Below are 22,936 nucleotides of genomic sequence, written 5' to 3' on the forward strand. Positions count from 1 at the left end.
GTGCTTGTTTCTGCAATGACTGCTGATGTTGGAAATGTGCGAATGGAACAGCATCTTTCTTGTTGATGCTTCTTCTTTTGTTACTTTTATTCTGCTTTGAATTGGATCTTGAAAACTACTGGACGAGAGTCCAACTGCAGTGAGACATGCTGTATCTTCCCTTTAGTAATGCATGAGCTGCTTAAACTTTGATTCTTTGGGGAGGGGGAAGGCTGTGCAGTGGTGCCATGGAGTTTGAACTGCGTTTCTTCCGTTGTGTGTCGTGTTTTCTAATAAGACTCCATTATACAATTACACAATTGTGGATGGCTGTCGTTGCCATTGGGCATTGTGTGTCTGTAATGGGCAGCTGGGCTGGGATTCTGGGAGATGGTCCAGAATTGAGACTTAAAAAGAAATTTTCTGCTCTTTTTGTTAATTGGAATGCAATACTTGTAAATTTTATTTGGAATTATAAAGGTCCTGGGTGGGGGATTCTATATGTGTGCTCTGCTTCATTCGAACAACAGTCTGCAACTAAATCTGCACGGTAGCTTGGGCTCTCATTAAACCTTTCTTAAAGAGAGAACATTAATAAACAAGGCGTAGTAGTGGTGAAGGATGTCAAACTGCCATGCAGCTTTGAGATCAGTGTTTTACTTCTGCATGTGGATGCAAGTTTCTCTGAGAGCTGATGTTTTAAGGACTTGGTTGTTGTTGTGTTTTTTTATTATTATTTTTAGTCTAGGAGAGCATCTGTCTTCTCCAATAATGCCTTGCTAATGGAACCCCAGTATGAGGCCTCTGGGTTTGATTTTGTTTGCTGTTTACACCATTCTCATCTCAAACCTTTGAGACATTTTGGGTCTAACATTCACACCTTAATATCTTCGGGCTTTCATCATCAGCTTTTGGGGAGCTTCAGTTAAACTGTGAAACTGTTCCTGTGCGTGTTAACACTTCTTTGTGTGATTTGATGCCGCACAATGAGGACCTGGTTATAACTGTTGCACAGAGAGGAAAAACCCATCTCAGGGAGTAATTACCAACAGACGGAGTCAGAGAGAAGGTTAAAGCTTCAGATGTTGGCAGCCCCATAGATCTTTAGTAAGAACAGAATACTAGAAAGGGGTACCTGGGTTGAGTCCCATCTTTCCAGGCACAGTTAAAAATGTCATTACGAATCCATAGGGCTCTGCTCCAGGAACCTTTGCACACCACAACCTGAGCAATTACCTGGGAGCAATAGTAGGACCATCTCTAGAGAAATACAGAGGCAGAATAACCTGTTCACAGCTGTCCTCAAGACAAGAGGCAGCAGCACCAGGAAACAGCTGTAGTTCATTGCATATGATTATGGTTTGGTGACCTGGGTTGAATGCAGATGGGAATTTCTGTCAGCTAAAATGGAGGTGGTAAGTGTCTCCAAGCTCAGAGTGTTCCTTGGGGTCTTGAGGAACAGCTTATTTTGATCAATCATTTAGAAAGGAATAAAAACCCTTAAAGAGACCTTAATATGTTACAGTAATAAGAACACATTATAGAACAACGTCCTTAGTTCCGTTGTTTATAGAAATAACTGTGTTCCCACCTCAGTAAGATCTTTCAGCATCCTCAATCACCTCCCACTTGGTCCTTGGTTCCTTGTCCCTGTGCCGGCACACATGCACCCAGGTCATCAGGTGTCACCACCACTGATGAGCAGGGAAGAGCCAGCACACCCCAGGGCCAGCCCGGAGCTGTTGGCTGCTCAGCCCCGCAGTGGTGGAGTCGGCTATGGGGACTCCTCTTCAACCTACAAGTTCTGTTTCCTGGAACTCGTAGGAATTTACCATCTCCAATTCCGCTGTAAAATTTGTTCAGTATCAGTGTGTTTGGCTCAAGAAGTTTGTGGTGGGGAGGGCTGACCAGCAGATGATAGCACGATTGCACAGACCTCATTTACTCAGCTAACGGTGCGTAAAAGAATCATGCAGTTTCTTGGGGGGAGGCTCAATTTACATCAACTCTGTTTTTATTTTCCTTTATTTTCAAATACACACAGTATTTGTGAGATTTTTGATCAGATAATGTCTTTGAGCAAAAATATACACCATCAGTGAAAGGAATGAGCGTTTTACCAATACTATTATCATAGATGGGGGAGAAAAAGTAGAGAAAGGGTGTTTTTCAGTATTGCTGCTACTCTTTCATGCACTTGAGAGCATTTCCCCTTTCTTAGTGGTTTACTTGGTCAGGCTTTTTGCAGAAAAGCGTGGTGGGGAAAACAACTTCTTTTTTTTTTTAATGTGGAAATGCAATTGTAAAATAACTTTTAAAGGAACGAGTTCATTTAGATTTGGTTGGCACCTGGATATATATATTTTTCAATTCAATACAGATGAAGAAACTAACTTGTGACACTAAAGATCTTGTGCTAAGTGTTAATCATTTAGGATAGTCATATGGACTCCCATATTTGCTACACAAAGAGGTAGCAGGGTAGAATTAAGGCTAAAGTGGGGTGGGCTTTCTTGTTCTTTCACCTTTGTTATACAAATACCTTGCAATACTAAAAATATTACATTTCTACCCCATTTGGGATAGAACTAAATCTAAGGTAGTTGAGACATTTAAGCACCATTCACCCCTTTATAGGGTGCTTACTTATAAGAAGCAAAGAGTGTTGGGTACATCCTCAGAATCCATCAGCCACAATAATGCTGCAACACATACAGTTTGCATCGACTGAAAAACACCTACATACCAAAAATTACCTTGGGCAGTTTACTGCCGTAACGACAAAAGGGATGCACATGATGATAATTTTCATTTTGTACTATATTTTCACCTAAGGATGATGGTGGAAGAATTACACCTCCTAATGTTCCTTTCAAAGATGGCAATATTGTTCAACCTATATTAAAGGTAATGAGATGAGCAGTGAGTGGTTAGATCTTGTGAAAAATGAAGTTTTAAATGCATACTTCATTGTCTAAAAGCTCACAGATGACTTTTTTCCTGTAATGACCATAGAAAATGTGTTGGCAGCATATCACAATGAATAATCCTTACTCCTATTTATGTGCTATAGGCACTCCAAAATTACCCAGACATATTTCTTACCCAAGTTTATAACCAGATTCAAATCAGTCTCTACATTTGTGCCAAAAATTGAACTGCAGTCATCTCACAGAAAATAATTCTATCTACCTGACAGACGAGTCTTAAATCCCTGATTTTCTCCTTTCCCCAGAGTGAAATTCACTTTAATCTGGTATTAATGTATTTTTCCTTCAGTCGCCTGCAAGAGAATCCCATAATCTCGCCGTAGTGATTGCGCAGACCATGGAAGATACGGTGCACATGTAGCATTCTCATAGGTTATTCCAGTCGTCTAGATTGTGTAAAATCCTTTGACGTTAATTGGGATAAGTTTTCTCTCTAACGTGATGTTGAACTTCTCTTTCAGTGTCTTCTCCACCTCTTCATCTTTAAGGGTTATAAATTCCACCAGATCCGTGTTTTCCTTGTAATTGTACGTGGTCTCCGTGAGCGTCCACCCAATGAGCGCTCGAAAGCCATCGGTGGTTTGGAGTGTGCAGATAGACTTCTTGGTAAAGAGGGAATCTGGAGATGTCTGAAGGTACGTACACTGGAAACGGAAATCTTCCACTGTCCGTGGTTCAAGACTGAACATATACACTTTCCGACACTCTTTTTTCTCTAGAAGATCAGAATTTGAGAAATTTTGATTGGGGATATATTGTTTCCGTCTCATTTTCTCAAGGTACCAGGTGGCATTTTTTTCTGTGAAACGAAAGACACCGGGCGCCTGGGGCTGGTCTTTCCCTGACACAAGCTCCATCGGCTGCCACATTTGATAGGATACACCAAAGCCTCCATCAACAATGTAGGCTTTCCCATCAATAACTACCTTCACTAGGAGATGGGTCATGATGTTGGCATATGCGTTTTCGTGTGGGTTGAACACATACGCTCCCAGAAAGCTGGCGTCGTACCCTAGGCATTTCAGGACCCAGCCTAGCAGCTGGTTGTTTTCCATGCACCAACCACCACGCTTCCTCCGCACGATTTTGTTATAAACGTGCTCCAACTCCAAAGTAATTTTCTCCCCACAATGGATGCTGAGGTTTTCAAATGGAACAGCACGGATGTGGTGCTGGAATATATCTGTTAGGGTTTCCAGATCTTGATTTTCAAGGGAACCTTTATACCCGGTTCTTGCAAAATATTCTTCAAGGTTCATGTCTCCTGTAAAGGAAGGAAATGCATTTTGGTTTTGTTTCTTTACATCAATGATTTACAATGCTGTGAAGAACTGCCCAGGCTGCTGCCAGCAAAGATGCTTTAATCTACTGAACCTCATCAGAGAGGTTTTTAAAGGTAACAAGTATTCATATCAAACGGTTCCCAGCGCACAGAAGAGCAGTGCATGTCGGGGTTTGCTTTTTGTCTTAGTCATCCCTATGGCAAACAGCTGATGCAATTGCAGCTTATATATGCAATGGCTGCGAAACAGGGATTTGCTGTATTTGCTGGGTTAAGAAGCGATGTAAGATCACACTAGGGAGTGTTCAGAACATTTCGTGAAAAACAGTCTAAATCCACTGTTCAATGAAAGGAGTGCCAGTAGGGGAAGCAGTGTTGTCTGCCAGTTGGAGGCAGAATAATTTGAGCCAGGATTCACATGTTCTTTTCATGAGCGTGCCACTGGCCTGTGATCATAAATGAATGGCTTGTTCACCGCGTGTCTCTTCTGCCTCTGACAAAAAGTGAAAATGATACTCCCTGCACATTTTGTAAAGTGTCAAGTTTTATTCGGATAATTACAGCTGAAAAAACCTCTGACCTATTCAAGAGTTGCGGACCACCGTGTCTCTTGTCTGCTCTGAGTGTTGCTAAAACTCATTTTGGTGTTGGAATAACAAAGGTGAGTGACCTAAAAGACAAAGAGCACATCTTCTATTCCCCACTGTGCCAGCGTCTCTTAGGGTGTCATAAAAGTGGACGGTGTGTGCCTTACAGCTCTCTAGTCCTGGCCTTTCCCAAAACTCACTTTATTCCTGCAAAAGCAGACATAACCAAGCATTTACTGAAGCCTGATACATTGCATCCCTGGTCTGTCCTGCCTCTAGCAATGCCTGCCTCCTGGCCTGGCTTGGTAGGACTCCTCATGAGCAAAATTGCTGATGAGAAACTATTCAGCATGCTTTCTGCCTTCTAATACCATGGAAAGTCATGCCGGTGATCTGGTTTTCACGATGACCCATTGCAGTCTGCCAGCCATCATTATGAGTCGGCCACTCTGTAGGTATCTGATAAGATACTGTTTGTAAAATATGTTGTAGATTGTCTGCTTGGATATAGGGCTGGAGATAAAATGTTTTGAAGGCTTCAACCTTTACAAAGAAAGCACTAAGTATTTCAGCAATCCAGAGTTACTGCAAATATTTAGCTTCTTGACAGCCTGCAAAGCTACTTGAAAATCTTTTGTGCATACAGTAAGCTGAGGTTTAGACACTTAATATTAGTGACTCAGGAAGTCTATTGTATTCAAATAAATTCAGCAGTGAACCACCGAACGTTTAGTGCAAGCTAGAATTTCTCAAGGTGATTTTCAGTGACAGATTTATGATGTGCATATGGATGTTATAGAAGCAGCTGTCCAAAGTGAATGGAGAGCCCCATCAAAAACTGCATGTTATCTTCTACAGAGGGAATTTAGCTTCCAGTGATATTTAAGTGCATTGTTGGAGGATATTCCAACGTAATCCTTGTTAAGTAGAACATAAACTTCTGGGACTTTCTCCTTTTGATTTGCAGAATCTAAGTCTATGTGATCCTACCCGGTCAGATTGTGAACATGAAGTAGATCACACCAGCATAAAGTTGTATCTTGAGTTTATAATATTTGTAATTTCTCTCTGCAGTTCCATAATACGATTGATCTATGTTAGATCTTAAGTGTAAGAGATGAAAGTTACAGTTCTTTTGAATTGTGAACAGATCAGATGAAAAGCTAGCTTTTAAAAGGTAATCCTACAAATGTGGCTATGATTTATGCATTGAAAAGTGTCAGCAAAAGAACTTCCAAGGATTATTTCTAAATGTCCAAATAAAGGTGTTCATGCAAAAAATATTTCTTACTAGGACTATGCACATTATCAGCATTTCTGCTGTTAAAATACATGTCTGCCTACTTCTATCTTAATGCATCAGCACATGGGCTTTCTGGGGTAGGCAAAACACAGTCTGTAACTTCATTTTTTTCTTATTTGTTTTTTAAAGGCCTGTAATTTTATTTCCAAAAAGCAGAATCTATTGATTATTAAATTGCTTTTTTCTTCCTTTGCATGTGCAATATTTTTAAATGAATTAAAAATCCAAAGAAAAGGCTATAGTTCTGAATTTGTATCTATTACTGCATCTAAACAATAGTGAATCTCGTAGTCAAGTGAATATCCACCTGAAGAGCAGTAAGACATAAGAATTGAAATGACATTGTTTTGTCCTCTTCAAGAGTCCATGTTTAGCAGGCAATATTTTAGCTCTGTATCTACATATTTTTAAAGATTTATCCTAAAGAGAATTTTGCTTGTTATTCCCAATGACCTTTACCATTATAAAGAAACCATTTTTTGTTTGTTTTAACAAAAGAGACTTACCTCTTAAAATAACCTTATTTGTGTATGTTTGCAGCTTCTGGGTTGCTTATTACTGGAGCAGCAGTCGGTACAGCCAGGAGTGGATACAAATTTTGAGGGCCGTCTTCCTCTTTAAGCTCTGCTGTCCCTCACTCCTGAATCTTAAACGCCGAGAAAGGGCAGAGTCCACCCAAAGTGAATGCACATTTTTGGACTTCACTGATCCATGAGCAAATTAAACTTTGTTTCTTCTCTGTTAGTAGAAGTTTGTTTTCCGCTGGTTGAGACCAGACCGAACTTGTTTTCCATGCAACATAATTTCCGTAGATATTTACAGTGGCTCTGATTTTTTTATAATTGCATTATTGTTAGTTGGCAAGTCAGCACTTTGTGGGGGAGTATAGTCTTCTGCTTCCTTCTGGGTACACTGCATTGCCAAAGAACTTCAGTCTCTGTTTTCTCAAGCTCTGCAGATGTACAAAATGACCTGTCTTTGCTCACAAAGGAACTTTCTGATCTGCTCAAAGCCTCCACTGGAGCAGTTACTTTGGAGCTGCAATGCCTAATGAACACCATGACAAATATTTATTTGCACAATGTTGTGTGAGAACAGAGTAATCCATTGCCTTTCCAAAACTTGGCCTTCTGCATCCTCACATTGTGTAGCTGTTTGATTCGCTTCTTGTCAAGCATGTCTCCTTCACTTGATGGAAGTGGAAAGCTGAGGGTCCCTTTGGGGAAGACAGAGAGTCTGTTGGGCTGTATCTGTGGAAGCACCTGATTTTTAGGCACACTGGCTGCCCCATCACTTGCTGTTGTTGACTGACATAAGCATCAGTCTTTTTCCTGGCTGAGGACCAATGTCGTTCTGTCACCCTCCCATTATGCATCCTGTGCAGTACCTGCCACAAGCCTCATATAGGTAAAAAGTCTGTCATGTTACACCCAATGTGCTGTGAAACCGTGCAGCTGTCATGTCCTAACTTCCCAGTGCTCTCTTTTGCATCTCCAGGATTTCTTCTTCCATGTAGTTTTTGTGCCGAATACTACTTGCAATAAATATAAAGCAGTTTAGCTATAATACTGTCATGTCTGTTTGATGTCAAGTTGTCAAGGAGAGTTAGGCCCAAAAAGTTTAGATTATGTTTTTCAAAGGTTGATCTAATTTTGATTGTTTCAAATAGCCTAATTTTTAAGAACTGATGAAGTATCTCAGCTTGTGTTGATTTTAGTACAATTTCAGAGACACAGAAAAATCATGCTGAAAGGAGCTAAAATTGGGCACTCAGGACTGGAGAGTTTGGATTTGGTTTGTTTGTTTGTTTGTTTTTAAGTGCCTTTGCATAAATAGCTGACTTGAAGCCAATTTCTAGTAAGGGAACAGGATTCAAGTCGCTCAAGTTATTTCATCAGCAGTTAATCAGTACCTAATTGTGCCTTGTTTTGAGAAAGTCTTAACTTTTTAGGAAGTCTTTGATGTCCAAATTCAGATTGAGTTTCAGTTTCTAAAGGAGAAGTTTAAGAAAAAATACAAAATCAGCATAGGCAGTTAATTAACAATATACTCAAATTTACCAAGTTTTGTGTTCATCTGATTAGCTCAACTTTAGAATCAGATTAATTCTATTAATGTGAATTTTAGAAGGTTTATATTGGAAATTTAAAGATCCATCTAGCGCTATTTAGAATTAGACCATATCCACTATATTAGGTGGCAAGCCACGAACGTTTACTGGTACCAGTTTGTTTTCTAGCACTATATTGAATTTTTCTTTCAGTGTCTTCTCAACCTCCTCATCTGTAAGAGTTGTGATCTGCAGGAGGTCCGTGTCCTCCATGTAGTTGTACTTCATCTCCGTGAAGGTCCACCCAACTAAGGCATAAATCCCTTCAGTGGTCTGGAGGGTGCAGATTGACTTCTTCCGAAGTATGTTATCTGGAGACACTTGTAGGTACGTGTTTAGCTCCTGGAAGTCATCTATATGGCGTGGCTTAAGAGTGAATGAATATATTTTTCTGATATTGCCCATTTCTGTTGTATTAGTGGGAGGGTCGCTTTCCTTAGGAATATAATGCTTCCTTTTGACTTTCTCAAAGTACCAGATGCCGTTGTCTTCCCTGAAGCGGAAGATGCCAGGGATCTGGGGTTGATCCTTCCCAGAAATCAGCATCACTGGCTGCCATGCCTGATAGGCACCGCCAAAGCCAGCATCTACGATGTAGGAGCTTCCCTTGATCTCCACCTTCAGCAGGATATGATTTATGTGAGCAGTGTATGCCTTCTCTGCTGGATCATAACTATTTCCTCCAAGAATACAAATGTCATATCCTATTCCTTGCAAGGCCCAAAATAAAAGGTAGTTGCTTTCCAGGCACCATCCACCACGTTTCTTTCTCACAATCTTATTGTAAATAGATTGTAAATCCAGCTCAATGGTCTCCCCACAATGCATGCTGAGGTTTTCAAAAGGAATCGCCTGGATGTGATGCTGGAAGATGGCTGTTAAGGTTTGCAAGTCTGCATCCTTGTGGGAGCCATCGTAAGAAATTCTTGCAAAATACTCTTGAATGTTCATTTTGCCTGTGTGAGCAGGAAAATAGCCAGTTACTGTTGTGCAGCTCTCAAGGGGTTCACTCCTATTTCTGCAGCGCAGGTTAACCAGCCTGCAAATGTAGCTGAGGCCATTTCAGTGAAGATTTGAAAGAAAGCTGTGCCTTTGGTAGGAGATCACGCAGGTCTAACCTGCATTCTATCATCTCTATTTCTTAAGAAAGAGGTGAGGATAGGAGCAGGTAACAGTAAAGCTTTATCTCTCAGGTACTGTCTTCAACCCAGGTGGGTAACTTTGCTATAGGAAAACACAGACAGCACATAATAATCTCTGGCACCAGATGAGGGTCTGCGTGGCAAAAAAATTATAAAACTAGCAAACAACAGGTTTGCAAACAGCTGTTAGCCCACATCAGCATAAAAGTCACAGCTTTTTTTTTTTTTTCCTGTTTCTTTTATAGTAACAGGCAAGCAATTCTTTATCACACAGAAAATTCAACTGGAAATTTTTACATTCATGGTTTCAGCTAACTGGGATTAACTTCTCAGCATGTCAGCATTTCAGCCAAGCTTCTATGTGAAGTAGATTGTTGTTTTCTTAATCTCTTTAGTTTCCCTGTGGAGTTCAGACAGTGCTTTGACCCGGGCTTTTGAAAGGAAGAGATTGTTAATTTTTCTAACCTACGGGTCAAGGGAATTGATAATTATTAAGAATGCCTTCAAGGCATATCCAGTGGCTTTTGGTTTCTTCTACTCTCTCTTACAAATCAAAGACCTTAGCCTCATCTCAAATCATTGTATGTATTTTGTGTCTTCATGTCAGTGATCCCTTTTCTTTTCATTAGCAGAAAGTGACTGTCATTGGTACTGGCTGCATGGCTGACATGCAAAAGAGTCCCTGTAACACTTCTAATCCACTCACTCATCTGGTTTCTGCAAGGATTTGTTTTGCCTCTAATTTAGATTTAATTTGACCTTTTTTTTTCCATGCAAGGAGATATATATTTTTTATTTATATATATATTTTTTTTAACCAAAACGATTTACAATCTGCTAAGGCCTGTATGAAGTTCCAAAAGGTCTGTGGATTTTTTTCTCCTTGAAATCAGTCACACATTCCCTGGGAGGATTTCCCAAAAATGTGTTGATGTAGATGATGCAGGAGAGGTTACCTCGCCACAACTATTCTCAGCTTTGGTCCACCTGCCTCCCCATCCCCCCAGCAGTGGCAGCAGCTCAATCCAGTGTCTGGGAGTGCAAGGAGCTTTTGAAAATCCCACCTCAGATATGTAAGTGGAAATACCCTTGTCCAGGAAGTTAAGCATATCAGAAGACCTAATCTCTAGACTTTAACCCCAACTGTGATGCCAGCAGCATAACTCACTTGATTTAGTTGTATTGCTGCTGATTTGTACTAGTACCAACAGTCCGACTGTATGACAGGAAAATATGATAAAATCAAGTACTATCATAATAAGGGAGTAAGAAATAAACATTTTAATTTCAAAAGGACCAGCAAAGCTACATGAAAAAGCAGTAATGCAATTTGATATTGTTGTTTGTTTTTTTTCTATCCCTTTATAAGGACAAGGGCACTCATCTCTGGCAGGATCTCCTTGGAAACACTATTTGTAGAAAGCCATGCCCCCCGATAGATGCAGACACACGTTCTTGTACACTGCCAAGGCCATCCTGTGGTGCTTTGCCCCGTTTTTCTCTCTATTCCCATTTTCAGCCATTCTACACAGCCAGATAGAAACATCTCTTTCTCACAACAGTGCCAAGCTTCACATCTTTGTCCAAAAGGGGCCCAAGCGAGTCCCTTAGCCTGGCGGGTCTCATAAGCTTGACATTTTCTTTTGGGCAAGTGCCCATCCATCCATGCTCCAGGCCAGTAGCCAAAGCCCTGGTGCCCTCCCTGTAGTTCATCTCTTGGGTCGGGTTCCCTGAGGGCCCTGGTGCAGGGACAGCACGGTGTATGAGCAGCCCTTCTGCCAGTCGTGGGCACCTTCCCAGGGGGTAAACATAGCAAAGCTTTGAGAAAATGGGCTTGGGGAAATGCATAGCCCATGCCTCAGTTTCCCCAGCTCGAAACCTCATTGATTTAATAGAGGCTGTGTAATAAAGATAGGCCTGTGGTTGCTGACAAAATAGGCTCTGATCTCTATTAATACTGAAATAGGTATAAGGATAAGGCTGCAGTACAAAACCATGAGTGCTAGTGAATATAGGCAGGTAACAGCCACATAAACCACAGTTCCCTCTCTTGGCCTCCCGGAGGCAGCTTTTTCTTCCCAGCACAACTGTTACCACCCCAGCAGGACTGTAACACAGCACAAACCCTTGCCCAGGGGATGGTTTGCATCCCGAACCGGGCTGCCAAATAAATCTTTTCACCCCAACTCAGACCTGGGTCTGGTTCGCTTTTGCTCACACAGCAGCCGAGTTCCATTTGTGCGTGTTCACAGGAGCAGCTCAGTGGGCAGCAGGATGCTGGCAGGAGTTGTGCCTGTCTGCAAGCCTCCCTGGGGATCACTGAATCCTTTCATAATTCACCTCAGTGGTAGGAACAGTTCTTCACTGCTAGAATTCAAGAGAGACTTCCAAGGTAGGATCCTCTTGCACATGCCTCTACGATTTGTTTGATTTTAAGCTGCATTGCAAGACAGGAGCCGGCTTTTTCGTATACTCTGTCTCAGCATAAAACAAAGTTAGTCTCGAGTGCTTGATCTTTGTACTTTGACAATGGCCTCACAATGCTACGCGTGGAGTCGACCCCGGGGTTGCTGTAATTTATACCTTGCTAACATGCCTATAGTGCCTAAGCACACGGTATGCAGACGCACAGGGGTGGGCTTTTCCAGCTGGTCTGACCTGCAGCTATGCACTGGAGTTAGAGCTCAGACAGACAGGTGCTTACCTCTATGCCAGGAGCCGCAGGCTTTCTGGGCTGGCTTGCTCCAAAGTTCCCAGGAATGATTGCACCAGGCACTGCTGCCCTTAAAGATCCAGGCTGCCTTTTGCTGCCTGGCAGGGGCAGGATTTTCCTCCAGCAGAACTGGGACAGGATAGCAGATGGTTTTGTCTTTTGTCGTATTTTATGTTCTAGTGGCCTTATTGCTTTCGTTGTTTTGACATGTGCATAGAAAGCCCTGTCGTGCAATTAACTGCGGTAGGAGCTATACAAAAAGCCAGCACATGATGCATTCCCCAAATTGCTTACAATGTTGAGTAGGCTTAAACCACCCACGTTACTGATTGAGAGCTGAAGCCTTCCAGGAACACAAAGAGCAGTACAGCACAGGTAGCACCTTGTGCAAGTGGCTGTCAGCCCATACACAACCCCTTAGATCATCCTGATGCTTCGATCTCTGGGGCACCTTGCTGGTTGCACCCACACGGAAGCTGCAAAGCAAGCATGCAAATTTTGGTACAGCTCTAACATTGGTGACACTGACATGGCCTTGTTCCCTGTAGGAAGCGATTTAGGACTAATAGCTACTAATCCAAGCCAAGCAAGTCACTGATAAATTGGCAGGGGGTGGCAACTATAGGATTAATCGCAGAGCACCGAGTCATTCTTGGCGGCAGGTGCCGGCCCCCCAAGCAGCAAGGCCCAGTTTGCCAAGGCCTTCAGCTGTCCGAGCCCCTGCAAGCCCTGTCTTCAGTCAGCGAGGATGCTACTGCCCAAGCACAGCACTCCCGGAGCCCGCTATGCCTTTAAGGATTTGCCTCTGAAGTCTGTGATAAGGAAAAAAGCAAGCTAGTGAAATCTGAGCTGAAGAGACTCTTTTTTTCCTCCTGGCAGAGCTGCATGTGATTTCTCAGGGCCGGAGGTGCTGAGCTGTGCCAATGGGCCGCAGCCAGGGCATGCACCCTGGGGGCTGAGTCAGCTGAAAGGACAGCGGTTTTTTTCCTATTACTGGTTGCCCTCTGCGTGGTGCATCTCTGCAGCGATGAGCTAAGCCCCCTACCCCTTCCCATGGGACAACAAAACAGACCAAAGCATGAGAAGAGGCCAGGCACGGGGTGCTTCCCAGGCCTGGGTTTCCACAGAGGCCTTGCAGCTGCTGCCCGTGCCTCCATGCAACTTGCCTGTGCTTTCAGGCTGCCTCCATCCCACAGCTCTGCCCCAGCCACCAGGCACTGTGGGGGTAAATACATCAGCTTTGTGCAGCTTCCAGACCAGCAAGGTCCTGGGACGGGCAAGATCTTGGGCACAAACATTTAATTTCTCCATAGGCTGGGGGAGGCCCATGTGCTATAAGGGACCGACACATGGAACCAAGCACACACATGTGTTTTGGGAAAATGTGGACTTGGGGAACTAGCTGTGTTGCTAAGAAATGCATTTAGAAGGTGCAGAATAGCAGCTGCTTTTATTAACTGTAAATTTCTAGTTATACGAAGCTGCACACGTTTAATAACAAACAAACAAAAAAAAAAAGGACATCGAGTCCTTGTATTCTTAAAAGCCTTGGCTGCAAAACATCAGCATATGCAAACAATCAGGACAACTGCAGTGATTAATGATTTTTTTTTTACTTTTTTTACTTAGAGAATAAAGGTTGCAGCATGGGTGAAAAAAAAATCACATTTTTTTTATATGTAATTCTAATTCACTTAGATGATTTACTTAATTGTAAGTGCATAGTTGTAATGCTTCTGTGATTTGTACATAAAGGAACATCAAGCATCATCTCAAAGGGCAAAGTGATTACATTTGTGTAATTTCTCATACTAAAAATCTTAGCCTTTAGGTATCTGATTAAGATTCATCGTTTTTCCTTATATCAATATAATTAGTACCACTGCAAACACATTCTCAGTCAAGCAGATATGTTTTGGAAAAATAACTCTGTGCACGTGTTTAAATTCAGTCAAAATAACTGACGTGCAATAACATTTGGAGTAGGGGCAACGCTCTTGTGCAAGGAGAGTGCATTCCCAGCAGTCCTCTGCTGGGTGGTCACAAACAAAATCCATGGGCGATGCTTTCAGTTTGAAGAAATTCTGCTTTTTGGTTATGTCACTGGAAGAACAGGAGTCATGTAAAGTCTGAAACAAGGCAAAATTGTCTCCTAGCATTTCTCATCACTGGTTTTAAGCCATAAAAAGCCCCTTGGTACTGGAGGGACTGTCTGACTGCTATGTGAGAGGGTGCTAGGAGTGCAAAAGCACAATGGAGAGGCTTATGGCTTACTGTAGCAAATGGCACTGGATGTCTTTATTTTTCTGGCTATTACATTTCAAAAAATAGCATAGTATTCGTTTAAGATGTGGGTATGATTTTCCCCAGGTGGCAGAGCAAAGTAATAAGGAAAGGGACATAGTGCTCCATCGCCCTGCCCTGCTGCTCTGGTATCGTGGGAAAAGCTTTTAAGAGATGAAAGGAGCAGGGAATGGGCAGCGTCTGCTGCCAGCTAAGCACAAACAGAAGGGGAGCGATTTGATTGAGTGAGGAAGAAATTATTTGTACCCAAACCAAGGAGAGATGCAGGAACAGTTGTGAAAATCAATTTATTTTCCAGATTCATGCTAATCTGTTCTGCCTTACACTGGGGTAGATGGAAAGAGAAAGCTTAACCTTTAGATGCTTGTCAGAAAAGAGGGGGGAGAATTGCATGTAATGCCACTAGATTGAATTATAATTCAGACAGTGACTTAAAACAGAGACAACCTGCTTGTATTGATGGGTACAAATTTCTTATCTAGTGTTATATTGAATTTCTCTTTCAGCGTTTTCTCCATTTCTTCATCTGCAAGGATTCTGATTTCCACCAGATCCATGTTATCCTTGTAATTGTACTTTATCTCAGTAAGTTTCCAGCCAACCAGTGCCTGGACCCCATCGGCAGTCTGCAGGCTGCAGATGGACTTCATAACGAAGAGCGAGTCTGGCGCAGTCTGCAGGTGCAGGTTGCGGGCTCTGAACTCTTCTATATCTCGTGGCTGGAGGGTGAAGAGATAAACTCGCCGGCAGACTTCTTTGTCCACATTATGAGATGTGGAGAAGCTTTGGTTGGGAACACACTGTTTCCTTTTCACCTTCTCAAGGTACCAGATCCCATTCTCTTCCAGAAAGCGGAAGATGCCAGGAGTCTGAGGCTGATCTTTCCCCGAAATCAGCTCCATTGGCTGCCACATCTGGTAGGCCATCCCAAAACCACCATCCACGATGTAGGATTTGTCACAAAGCACAACTTTTAGCAGCAGATGGTCGATGTCATCAGCATACGCATCATACTCGGGGACATAAACCTTTGATCCCAGAAGGGTGACGTCGTACCCTAGGGTTTTCAGGACCCAAGATAAGAGGTGGTTGTTCTCCATGCACCAGCCCCCGCGTTTCTTCTTCACTATCTTGTCGTAAGTGGCTGCCAGGTCCAGCTCGATGCTTTCCCCGCAGTGGATGCTGAGGTTCTCAAAAGGGACTGCTCGGATGTGGTGCTGGAATATTTCCGTCAAGGTCTCCAGGTCTGGTTTGTCGTAGGAGCCCCGGTAAGAAATTCTGGCAAAATACTCTTTGATGTCCATGCTGCCTCTGAGAGAAGGGTGAAAAAAATACCACAGCTTGTGTCAGAAGTAATGCAAGGATTTTCCCTGTCTGTTATAACGGGGCTGTCATCAGAATGAGCAACCTGCTCAGAAGAGGAGCAGGGTTTGACAAATGGTCCTATCAAAGGCAGCTGAGTGCAAGTATTAGCACTGAGGGAAGCCAATGGGACACTGCTGATGAGCACAAGTGTTATTTTTAATTGTTTCTTTTACAGCTGTGACAAGAGGCTCCAGCTGTGCTAAGCACATTTCAGCAGAGAGTTCCTGCCCAGCAAAGCTACAAATCTCCGTAGGAAGGAACAAAAACAGTAACAGCTCTGTTTCCCCACTAGAAATTACGGGAACTGAGACTCTCCAGCTCTGAACTGCTTTACTTGTGGTTTGACTCAGCAAAGCAGAAGCAGAAACCCTCCCTCCCCTGCAGAGCAATCTAGAGCCTCCTCTGCAACTGCATCTGAAATAAACCCACCCATCCGTGGAGTTTCCTCCGTTATTTGGGCAGGCTGGCAGAGGCCGGTCACACCTGAGTCTGCTCGGTGCTGGCAGTAGCAGATGTGACCTGGAGCACAGAATTGTTTCTACAGCCACAGAGGCAGAAGAAGATGTGGGAGATTTTTAGTTCGTCTGCTGGGATCCGCTCCCTGAGCAGAGCTCAGCTCCCTGGCCCTGTTCCTCCACCCTCTGCCAGTAGTGGGAGGAAACCAAAGTTTGGGCCAAAAAACACAAATTTCAGGGGCCCCATATTTTCTGACATCAGTCTCTTTGGGGATGTACTTGCACTCATAGTCATGTTTCAGAGAGGCAGAGGTCTCCCGGGCAGCAGGCGTTGCCCTCCCTGTCCCATCTGCAGCAGGTTTAGCAGGATGCTGTGTTTCATGAGCACGAGGGAAGAAACAGCCCAAGGATCTGAGCCCTTGGTGTAGGGTGGCAAGAAATGGGATTTTAAGGTGGCCAAATATCTTTCTTATTCCACCCTGGGCACCAGTGCATTTCAGATGGCTCTGAGCACAGAGCAGTGTTGTTCAGATCATTGACCTGAGACGTCCTAAAATGTTCTCAAAGTAACTGTGTGTGGTTCTTAAGATAAAGCCATAAGAAAAAACTCTGACCGTTCCAACAGGATTCAGTTCTTCATATGATGAAGAAAGTGCGCACTGAATTGTATGGGAATTTTATATAGTTTCAGTATATAAAGAAAGCAATGAAAATACAAGTTCTCCATTTCTCATAATGTTGTGGCAGGAACAGAGGGGGTTCCCAGAGTGGCTACCCACATTTAAGACACAAATGATCAGAAACCTGTAATTATTGTATCATGATCACCACCACATCTAAGAGATCCTAAGCACAGGCCTGAATTATCAAACACCAGGTAAAGAGTATCTGATCATTATTCTGTGCCTTCTCTTTCTTCCATTTCTGCCTTGTTCCCAAGCTTTTCCCCAAAGAATCTGCAACTCTGTTAATTTTTGGAGATGTACTTTGCAGAAACTTAGTTCTTGCAGTGGGAACAGAAAGCTAGCTTCACTGGCAATGAGCATCCTTTCCCCCTCCTTTTTACTTCCTTTCCTTCACTTTGCCAAAGTAGGTGAAACCTCTGTATTGTATGAAACCTTTGTGTTGTTTTTTTTTTTTGGCTTTCTGTGTTTCATGTAGTTGTTTATAAGGCCCTTTCAATAGCTGTAACTGAAATATGTCAGATGGCACCAATGCCCGAGCTGTTTGAGGCTGATAACCAAGTAAATAAAGCAGCATATCTAGTACACTGACGTAAAAAGAGGCATCTGTAGCTGAACATTTCTCTCTCTGCCATTACACAACCTAGACATTTTCTGCTGTGTTTTGTCTTCAGTCGTATTTAACTTCCTGGTTATGAAGTACTCAGTTGCCAAAACTGAAGGTTGAAAAAAAGGTCTTACCTGGAAAATCAGTTCAACCACGAACGGATCTCCTGGGGGGGATTTGTTAAAGGTAAAGTAAGCAGCGTGGTCCTCTGTCCTTTACCTGGTGCAGGCAGGGGTCACAGACTGTCCTCCAGCTGCTTTCCAGGGGAATGTCTTTTCTCTCAACTTGCTTCCACCCGCCTCTGTCAGATTGCAAAAGCTGAAAGAAAAAAAAAAAAAAAAAAAAAAAAAAAAAAGAAAAGGGTGGAGCACAAGAGCCGTAGTGAGCGAACAAAACCAACAGCACTGACTCAACCCGCATTCAAAACCTGGTTGTTATTAGAGTGTTTTCACTTGCTTCTTGCTGCCTGCAGTGGCTAGTTTGAGCTGTAACAGAAAATGACAAAAAGCTAGCCGGATGTACGTGGGTGATACAGAGCTTCCCCAGGTATTGGGTTACTGGTTGTTCGGGAACTTGGGGAATATTTCTTGTAGGCATTGAGCCTGGGAAGTTTTTTCCACTCTGAAAAGCAGCAAAATTTCTGCACAGCACCCCTCTCCTCTGTCAGCATGCACAAGAGCTTCAGCCTTTGCTTAATTCATGCTTTATAATTTATATGCTTGGTTTTGTTTTTGGTTGGTTTGTTTGTTTGTTTTTCAGTAAATTTCCTGGAGTGTAAGGAAAAGCTGGGCCAGCGGTGTGTCTGCCTTGATCCTGGCCCAGAAGTAGCACCTGAGGATGCCATCCATGGTGGTGAAGATGCCTCTGGCAAAGTGATGATATGAAGTGCCAGCCCACAGGTAGCTCTCAGTGTGATTCATACTGCTTTTCTCTCTGCATGTTTTGCTTACCCTTTTCCAAGCTAAATCTTATTAATTCTCTGATATAAACAGATTCTTCTGTGTTAATTCCCTAACAGTCCTTCACATTTAGTATCACCAGCGAGTTTCATTCAAACACAGATTTGTTGGGATAATTAGCAGAGATAATAAATCAGAACAAATAGAGAGGCCTGTGGTAACCCATGACACAGCTCCCCTGCCATATCAAAATTTGGCTCTTTATCATACCATCGGCGTCCGGTGTTTGACTCCACAAACAGAATTGATGCCCAAAGCGAGAGACACTCGAGGGAATGGATTACTTGCCTTTCTTGGGCTCCTCTGGGTAGGTCCAACTTGGTGAAAAGAGAAAGCCTATATTCCTAGCCAAATCTTGCTGTGCATGGAATAATCCATTCTCTTCTCACAGGCTTCATTTTGACAAAGAGAAGCCAAAAGCCAGGCAGGCAGACCCATGGCGCTTGTGGGAACCACACTGAGAAGAAGCCCACACTCCCCAGAGCCCCAGGGACTCCAGATGGTGACAAAAGCACCATGTTCCCTTGGGCAAACATGGGGGTATGGGATCAGTAGGAGCTAACACGAGGTTCCTGAGAAGACACAAGTGTTTCCTACCCAAGCAGGTACAACCCATTTCTTCTCATACTTTGATACCCAGTTTTCCTCAGCATGTTTTCCCTACAACATAGCCCTGATGGAACAGTTTCTTCCCACATCTTTCAAATACTCAGCTCAGCTCACTATCCCATGCCTTTGTTCCTGAATCACTCCTTTTTGCTCCCCACTCTCTACCATTTGCTCCTCAAGCCATTAAAGCCAAGAAGTCTCATCCTCCCCGGGTGCACCAAGGCTGTCAGAGGGCAAAGCTCACTCAGCGAGACCTGAAGGTAAGGGAAAGCTCATCGTGACCCAGAAGCTGTGCCAGAGTCTGTTTGCATTTCAGCTGTGTGCCAAATCATAGTGGTTCATTTCAGGCTTGGCAGGGCAATAAACTGCAATAACTGCTGATGGGCAAGGCGCCTGGACGTGCCGCACATCTCCACCTGAGCCCATCCCGAAAAATGGCAAAGGGCAAAGCCCAGCCCGGGTCAGCGGGAGCGCGTGGCCGGCAGCGACCTGTAACACATTGTCCCGGACCTGGCAGGAGGCAAAGCTCGCTGAGCTTCTTCCAGAAGAACATCAATGTAATTGCACTCGGCTTTTATTTATTTATTCATTTAAACAGCCGACAGCATTTAATTTATTACTGAAATTCTTCTCTCCTCCTGACTCTCCTTAGAGGCTGCAGCAAATAGTCCTCCCTCCCCCCTTTAGCAGAGCATTATGTGCTGCAGTGTTTGCTTGGAGAAATAAAAGCATATGGTGCCCTGTTTGGGGGAACGGTGTGCAGTCGAGTGTCTGCTCAGTGTTAAACAGCTCCCACTACAGTGCCCTCTGTGATGGGCTGCATAACGAAACAGGGATTGTTATCGCCTATTAGCTGGATGCTTAATATAGAAATTATGAGGTGTTCTGTTTAGCTAGTTGCTTTTGGTGGGGAGAAGAGAAGAGATGTTTAAAAGAGATTAGTTTTTAAACTAATAAAACATTTGACATGTTTTAAATGGAATAAAATCTTAAATTCTTACACAAGTTGCGATTCTTCCATCCTGCTGAACTCTGGGTGGCTGGAAAAGAAAATGCTGCACACCCTGAGCAGAGCAGCAGGCCCCATCCTACCATTTCCAAAGGGATTTTAATAGATGTAAGCTGCTCTAATACGCAAGTAGTAAATAATATTCATGGCCTATAAACATATTCATAATGGTAGGACTCTTGTGCTTTATATTCATTGCCTTCCTTGTGTAATTATAGATATCAAGCAGCTGTGGCTACATATCTTTCCGATTTGCGTCCACAGCATCCATCACGTGCAGTTTGGGGGATGTAATAAGTCCTCCCCCAGCAAAAGGATGGGTCCGATGAGAGCGGCGCCTTCAGCCCATGGGATTAGGGAAGGGAGTAGCTCTGTGGACATTGCATGGCTTTTTCTCAGCAGAAAAAGATGAGATCTCAGGTTTAGTGTTCCCACTATCTGAGGCATCTTTCTGAGGGCTGTTGAGAGTAAAAAATTATCTCTTCTCTTTATCTTTACCCTGCCAATATGAGGTTTTTCACACAAGCCAACACCAAGTATGCTAACGCAGACCAAGGAGACCGCTTCGGTCTGTGGGGCCTTTCAGTCCAGAGGGTTTCAGCATAAATCTCTTAAATGTAAGTGGTCGTAATTCAGTTAAATTCCATTAGAAGGGGAACAATCAGCTTTTCTACATGAATGGCTTTATCTCATGGAGGGTTTGAAGCAACAACACACAAAAAAAGCGTATTTTAAGTAGCTGCTTTGATGAAAAATATGTCCATACATCTGCCTTTTATTTTTCCATGAGTTGTGACTGCTGTGGTGGACAGGTCAGAGCAGGTCCTTGTCCACATCTGTTCCCAGCACCTCAGGGACACCATTCGGTTCCACATGCTTCTGCCACCCCAGTGCCAGGCTCCAGGGAGGATACTGGGAAGCACAAGTTTTCCTCCATTTCACAAGCAGTAATCACACCCTCATTGCTCTGCTGTCTTCTCCATCTTGTATTCCACCTCCCTCAGAGTTGCCAGTGTCATCGTCAAACTGAAAATTCTGAGGAGAATCTGGAAACGAGGAGTAGGGGAGAGAGCTGAAGGGAGGATGAAGAAGACAAAGAGAGGGAGATGGTGTGAATGCACAAATGCTGCTTGTCCTGGAAGCTGGAGAAGGGGGCAGGAGGAGCAGCCAACAGCCAGGTTAGCCGCCTGGGAGCTTTCTGTGTCTGATGCTTCATTGCCTGCCTTACCCAGGGCTGCTGTGGCAAGTGACCTCTTTACCAGATATTTGGGGCAACCTTTGCAGAACCTCTTTGGACTCAGTGGCCTTGTCCCCACTACCTCCTCCATGAGATGCTGTCTCACCTGGGCTCACGTACTGTTCTTTTTGTATACCTGGTACATCCACAATCCCCATGGCCACCAACCCCACTGGTTTTTCCTACTGAATGGTCTGGTTGAAGAAGAGCTGATCAGCAGTTAGCATCGGCCTTCTCAGGGGTCTGGGCTGTGCAGGTCCTCATCCTGTAACCAAAATAACCAAAACTCACTCTGCCACTCTCGGACACGTTGTTCTCATGCAGCACTCCTGCCAAAGCTGAGCAGAGGGACACTGAGTCTGATGGAGGACATTGTGCTGAAGGCTGTTGGCCATCCAGAGATGTTTGGTGGCCGTGACATAGGACGGAGCAGCGAGCTTGTGTTTCCCTTGGGCAACACCAGGCTGTTTGTGCTCACCTTCCCACAGCAGTGAGACCCCTGGCTCTGGCTGGGAGCTGCTGAGCATCCTGAGCTGGTGCAGCAGCCACGCTGGTGGAAGTGCAGGTGGTGGCACCTCAGTGGGCTGCCACTTTAGTCCTGCAGTGCCGGGAAGGTGGGAAGGAGCTTGTGCAAGGCCAGGCAGACCCCAGCACTCTCCCCATTGCATTTTTGGAGCAATGCTGTTACCAAGCTTGCATCCCTCTCCTCCATGCCAGCTTTTCCCTCACCACAGTCCCCAAAAGCACTGCTGAAAATGTTCCTTACCGTTAGGGAGGCAAGTCAGCATCAGCAGGGTCACGTGTGAGCAGTTCCAGAGAAGAAACACATCTCAGCAGGATGTGAAACCAGTGCTGCTCCCAGCTGGGGCACCGCCAGCTGCAGCCACCCAAGGCGGGCACCCTGCCGGCAGGTGGGAGGTGAGCCATCCCCACCGTCACTCTCAGCGAAATGGTGGGAGGCTTTTCCCCTCCCTTCCTTAATGCTCAAACCACGGCGTTATCACACAGCAGCACTGCTTCCGGCTCCGCTTAGCAGAGCTGAGCAGAAAGCAGCAGGACCTCCCCAAAACCATCAGGAGGTCAGGGCTGCCCCTGGGCTGCGGGTGCCGAGATGTTAGTTCTGCAAGTTCAGCTTTGCAAGAAGTGCATGAGCTCCCTCTCTCCCTCTCTCCACATTTGAACACTGCATCCGCTGCCTTGAAAATATTCCAAAATCAATATGCAATATGCACCCAGAGCACTTTTGGAGACCCAGGGTGTTAATCTTTCTCTCTTCATTTCAACTTCCCATCAAGAAACTGGATATATTCCATTTTCCTGGCTTTTTGTCCAGGCATATACTCCCAAGATTAACCAGATAATAATTGCCGTCACGTTAAGCTGTGTCTGCCCAAGGGAAGTGTGACAGAGTAATGTGTAATGGGCCTCGGCATTGCAGGCTGGACCTCGAGACGGTTTCATTTCACATTTTCTAATGGGAGCCTCCGGTCACGCTATCAAAGCCCATGTGGGACATTTCTTCATGCACCCCTCTGTTACAGACATGCCACCAGGCAAAATGGGCATCACAGCAGAGCCCGTGAACAAAAGAGATGGTATATG

General features: G+C 44.1%; 3 protein-coding genes across 6 annotated transcripts; all 3 read right to left on the minus strand.

The window, feature by feature from the left end:
- Positions 1–1,971: 1,971 nt before the first annotated feature.
- LOC137861737 (arylamine N-acetyltransferase, pineal gland isozyme NAT-10) lies at positions 1,972–8,126 on the minus strand. Its single transcript, XM_068693152.1, has 2 exons — positions 6,648–8,126; positions 1,972–4,233 (listed from the first exon to the last, which is right to left on the minus strand). The coding sequence occupies exon 2, from the start codon at positions 4,226–4,228 to the stop codon at positions 3,356–3,358; it is 873 nt and encodes a 290-aa protein (XP_068549253.1). The 5' UTR covers positions 4,229–4,233; positions 6,648–8,126; the 3' UTR covers positions 1,972–3,355.
- LOC137861735 (arylamine N-acetyltransferase, liver isozyme-like) lies at positions 8,121–14,529 on the minus strand. 3 transcript variants are annotated; one of them, XM_068693148.1, is made up of 2 exons: positions 12,098–14,529; positions 8,121–9,207 (listed from the first exon to the last, which is right to left on the minus strand). In XM_068693148.1, the coding sequence occupies exon 2, from the start codon at positions 9,200–9,202 to the stop codon at positions 8,315–8,317; it is 888 nt and encodes a 295-aa protein (XP_068549249.1). In that variant the 5' UTR covers positions 9,203–9,207; positions 12,098–14,529; the 3' UTR covers positions 8,121–8,314. The 3 variants fall into 3 exon arrangements, with proteins under 3 accessions (XP_068549249.1, XP_068549250.1, XP_068549247.1); XM_068693149.1 differs by lacking the exon at positions 12,098–14,529 and adding an exon at positions 11,734–11,980; XM_068693146.1 differs by lacking the exon at positions 12,098–14,529 and adding an exon at positions 11,587–11,978.
- Positions 14,530–14,678: 149 nt separating this feature from the next.
- Positions 14,679–22,239, minus strand: LOC137861736 (arylamine N-acetyltransferase, pineal gland isozyme NAT-3). Of its 2 annotated transcripts, XM_068693150.1 has the most exons (4): positions 22,101–22,239; positions 21,441–21,599; positions 17,655–17,838; positions 14,679–15,721 (listed from the first exon to the last, which is right to left on the minus strand). In XM_068693150.1, the coding sequence occupies exon 4, from the start codon at positions 15,712–15,714 to the stop codon at positions 14,842–14,844; it is 873 nt and encodes a 290-aa protein (XP_068549251.1). In that variant the 5' UTR covers positions 15,715–15,721; positions 17,655–17,838; positions 21,441–21,599; positions 22,101–22,239; the 3' UTR covers positions 14,679–14,841. The 2 variants fall into 2 exon arrangements, with proteins under 2 accessions (XP_068549251.1, XP_068549252.1); XM_068693151.1 differs by lacking the exons at positions 21,441–21,599; positions 22,101–22,239 and adding an exon at positions 17,948–18,067.
- Between the last annotated feature and the right edge of the window lie 697 nt (positions 22,240–22,936).

This window comes from Anas acuta, chromosome 10 (genome assembly GCF_963932015.1).
Source record: "Anas acuta chromosome 10, bAnaAcu1.1, whole genome shotgun sequence".
In the NCBI taxonomy this organism is placed as follows: Eukaryota; Metazoa; Chordata; class Aves; order Anseriformes; family Anatidae; genus Anas; species Anas acuta.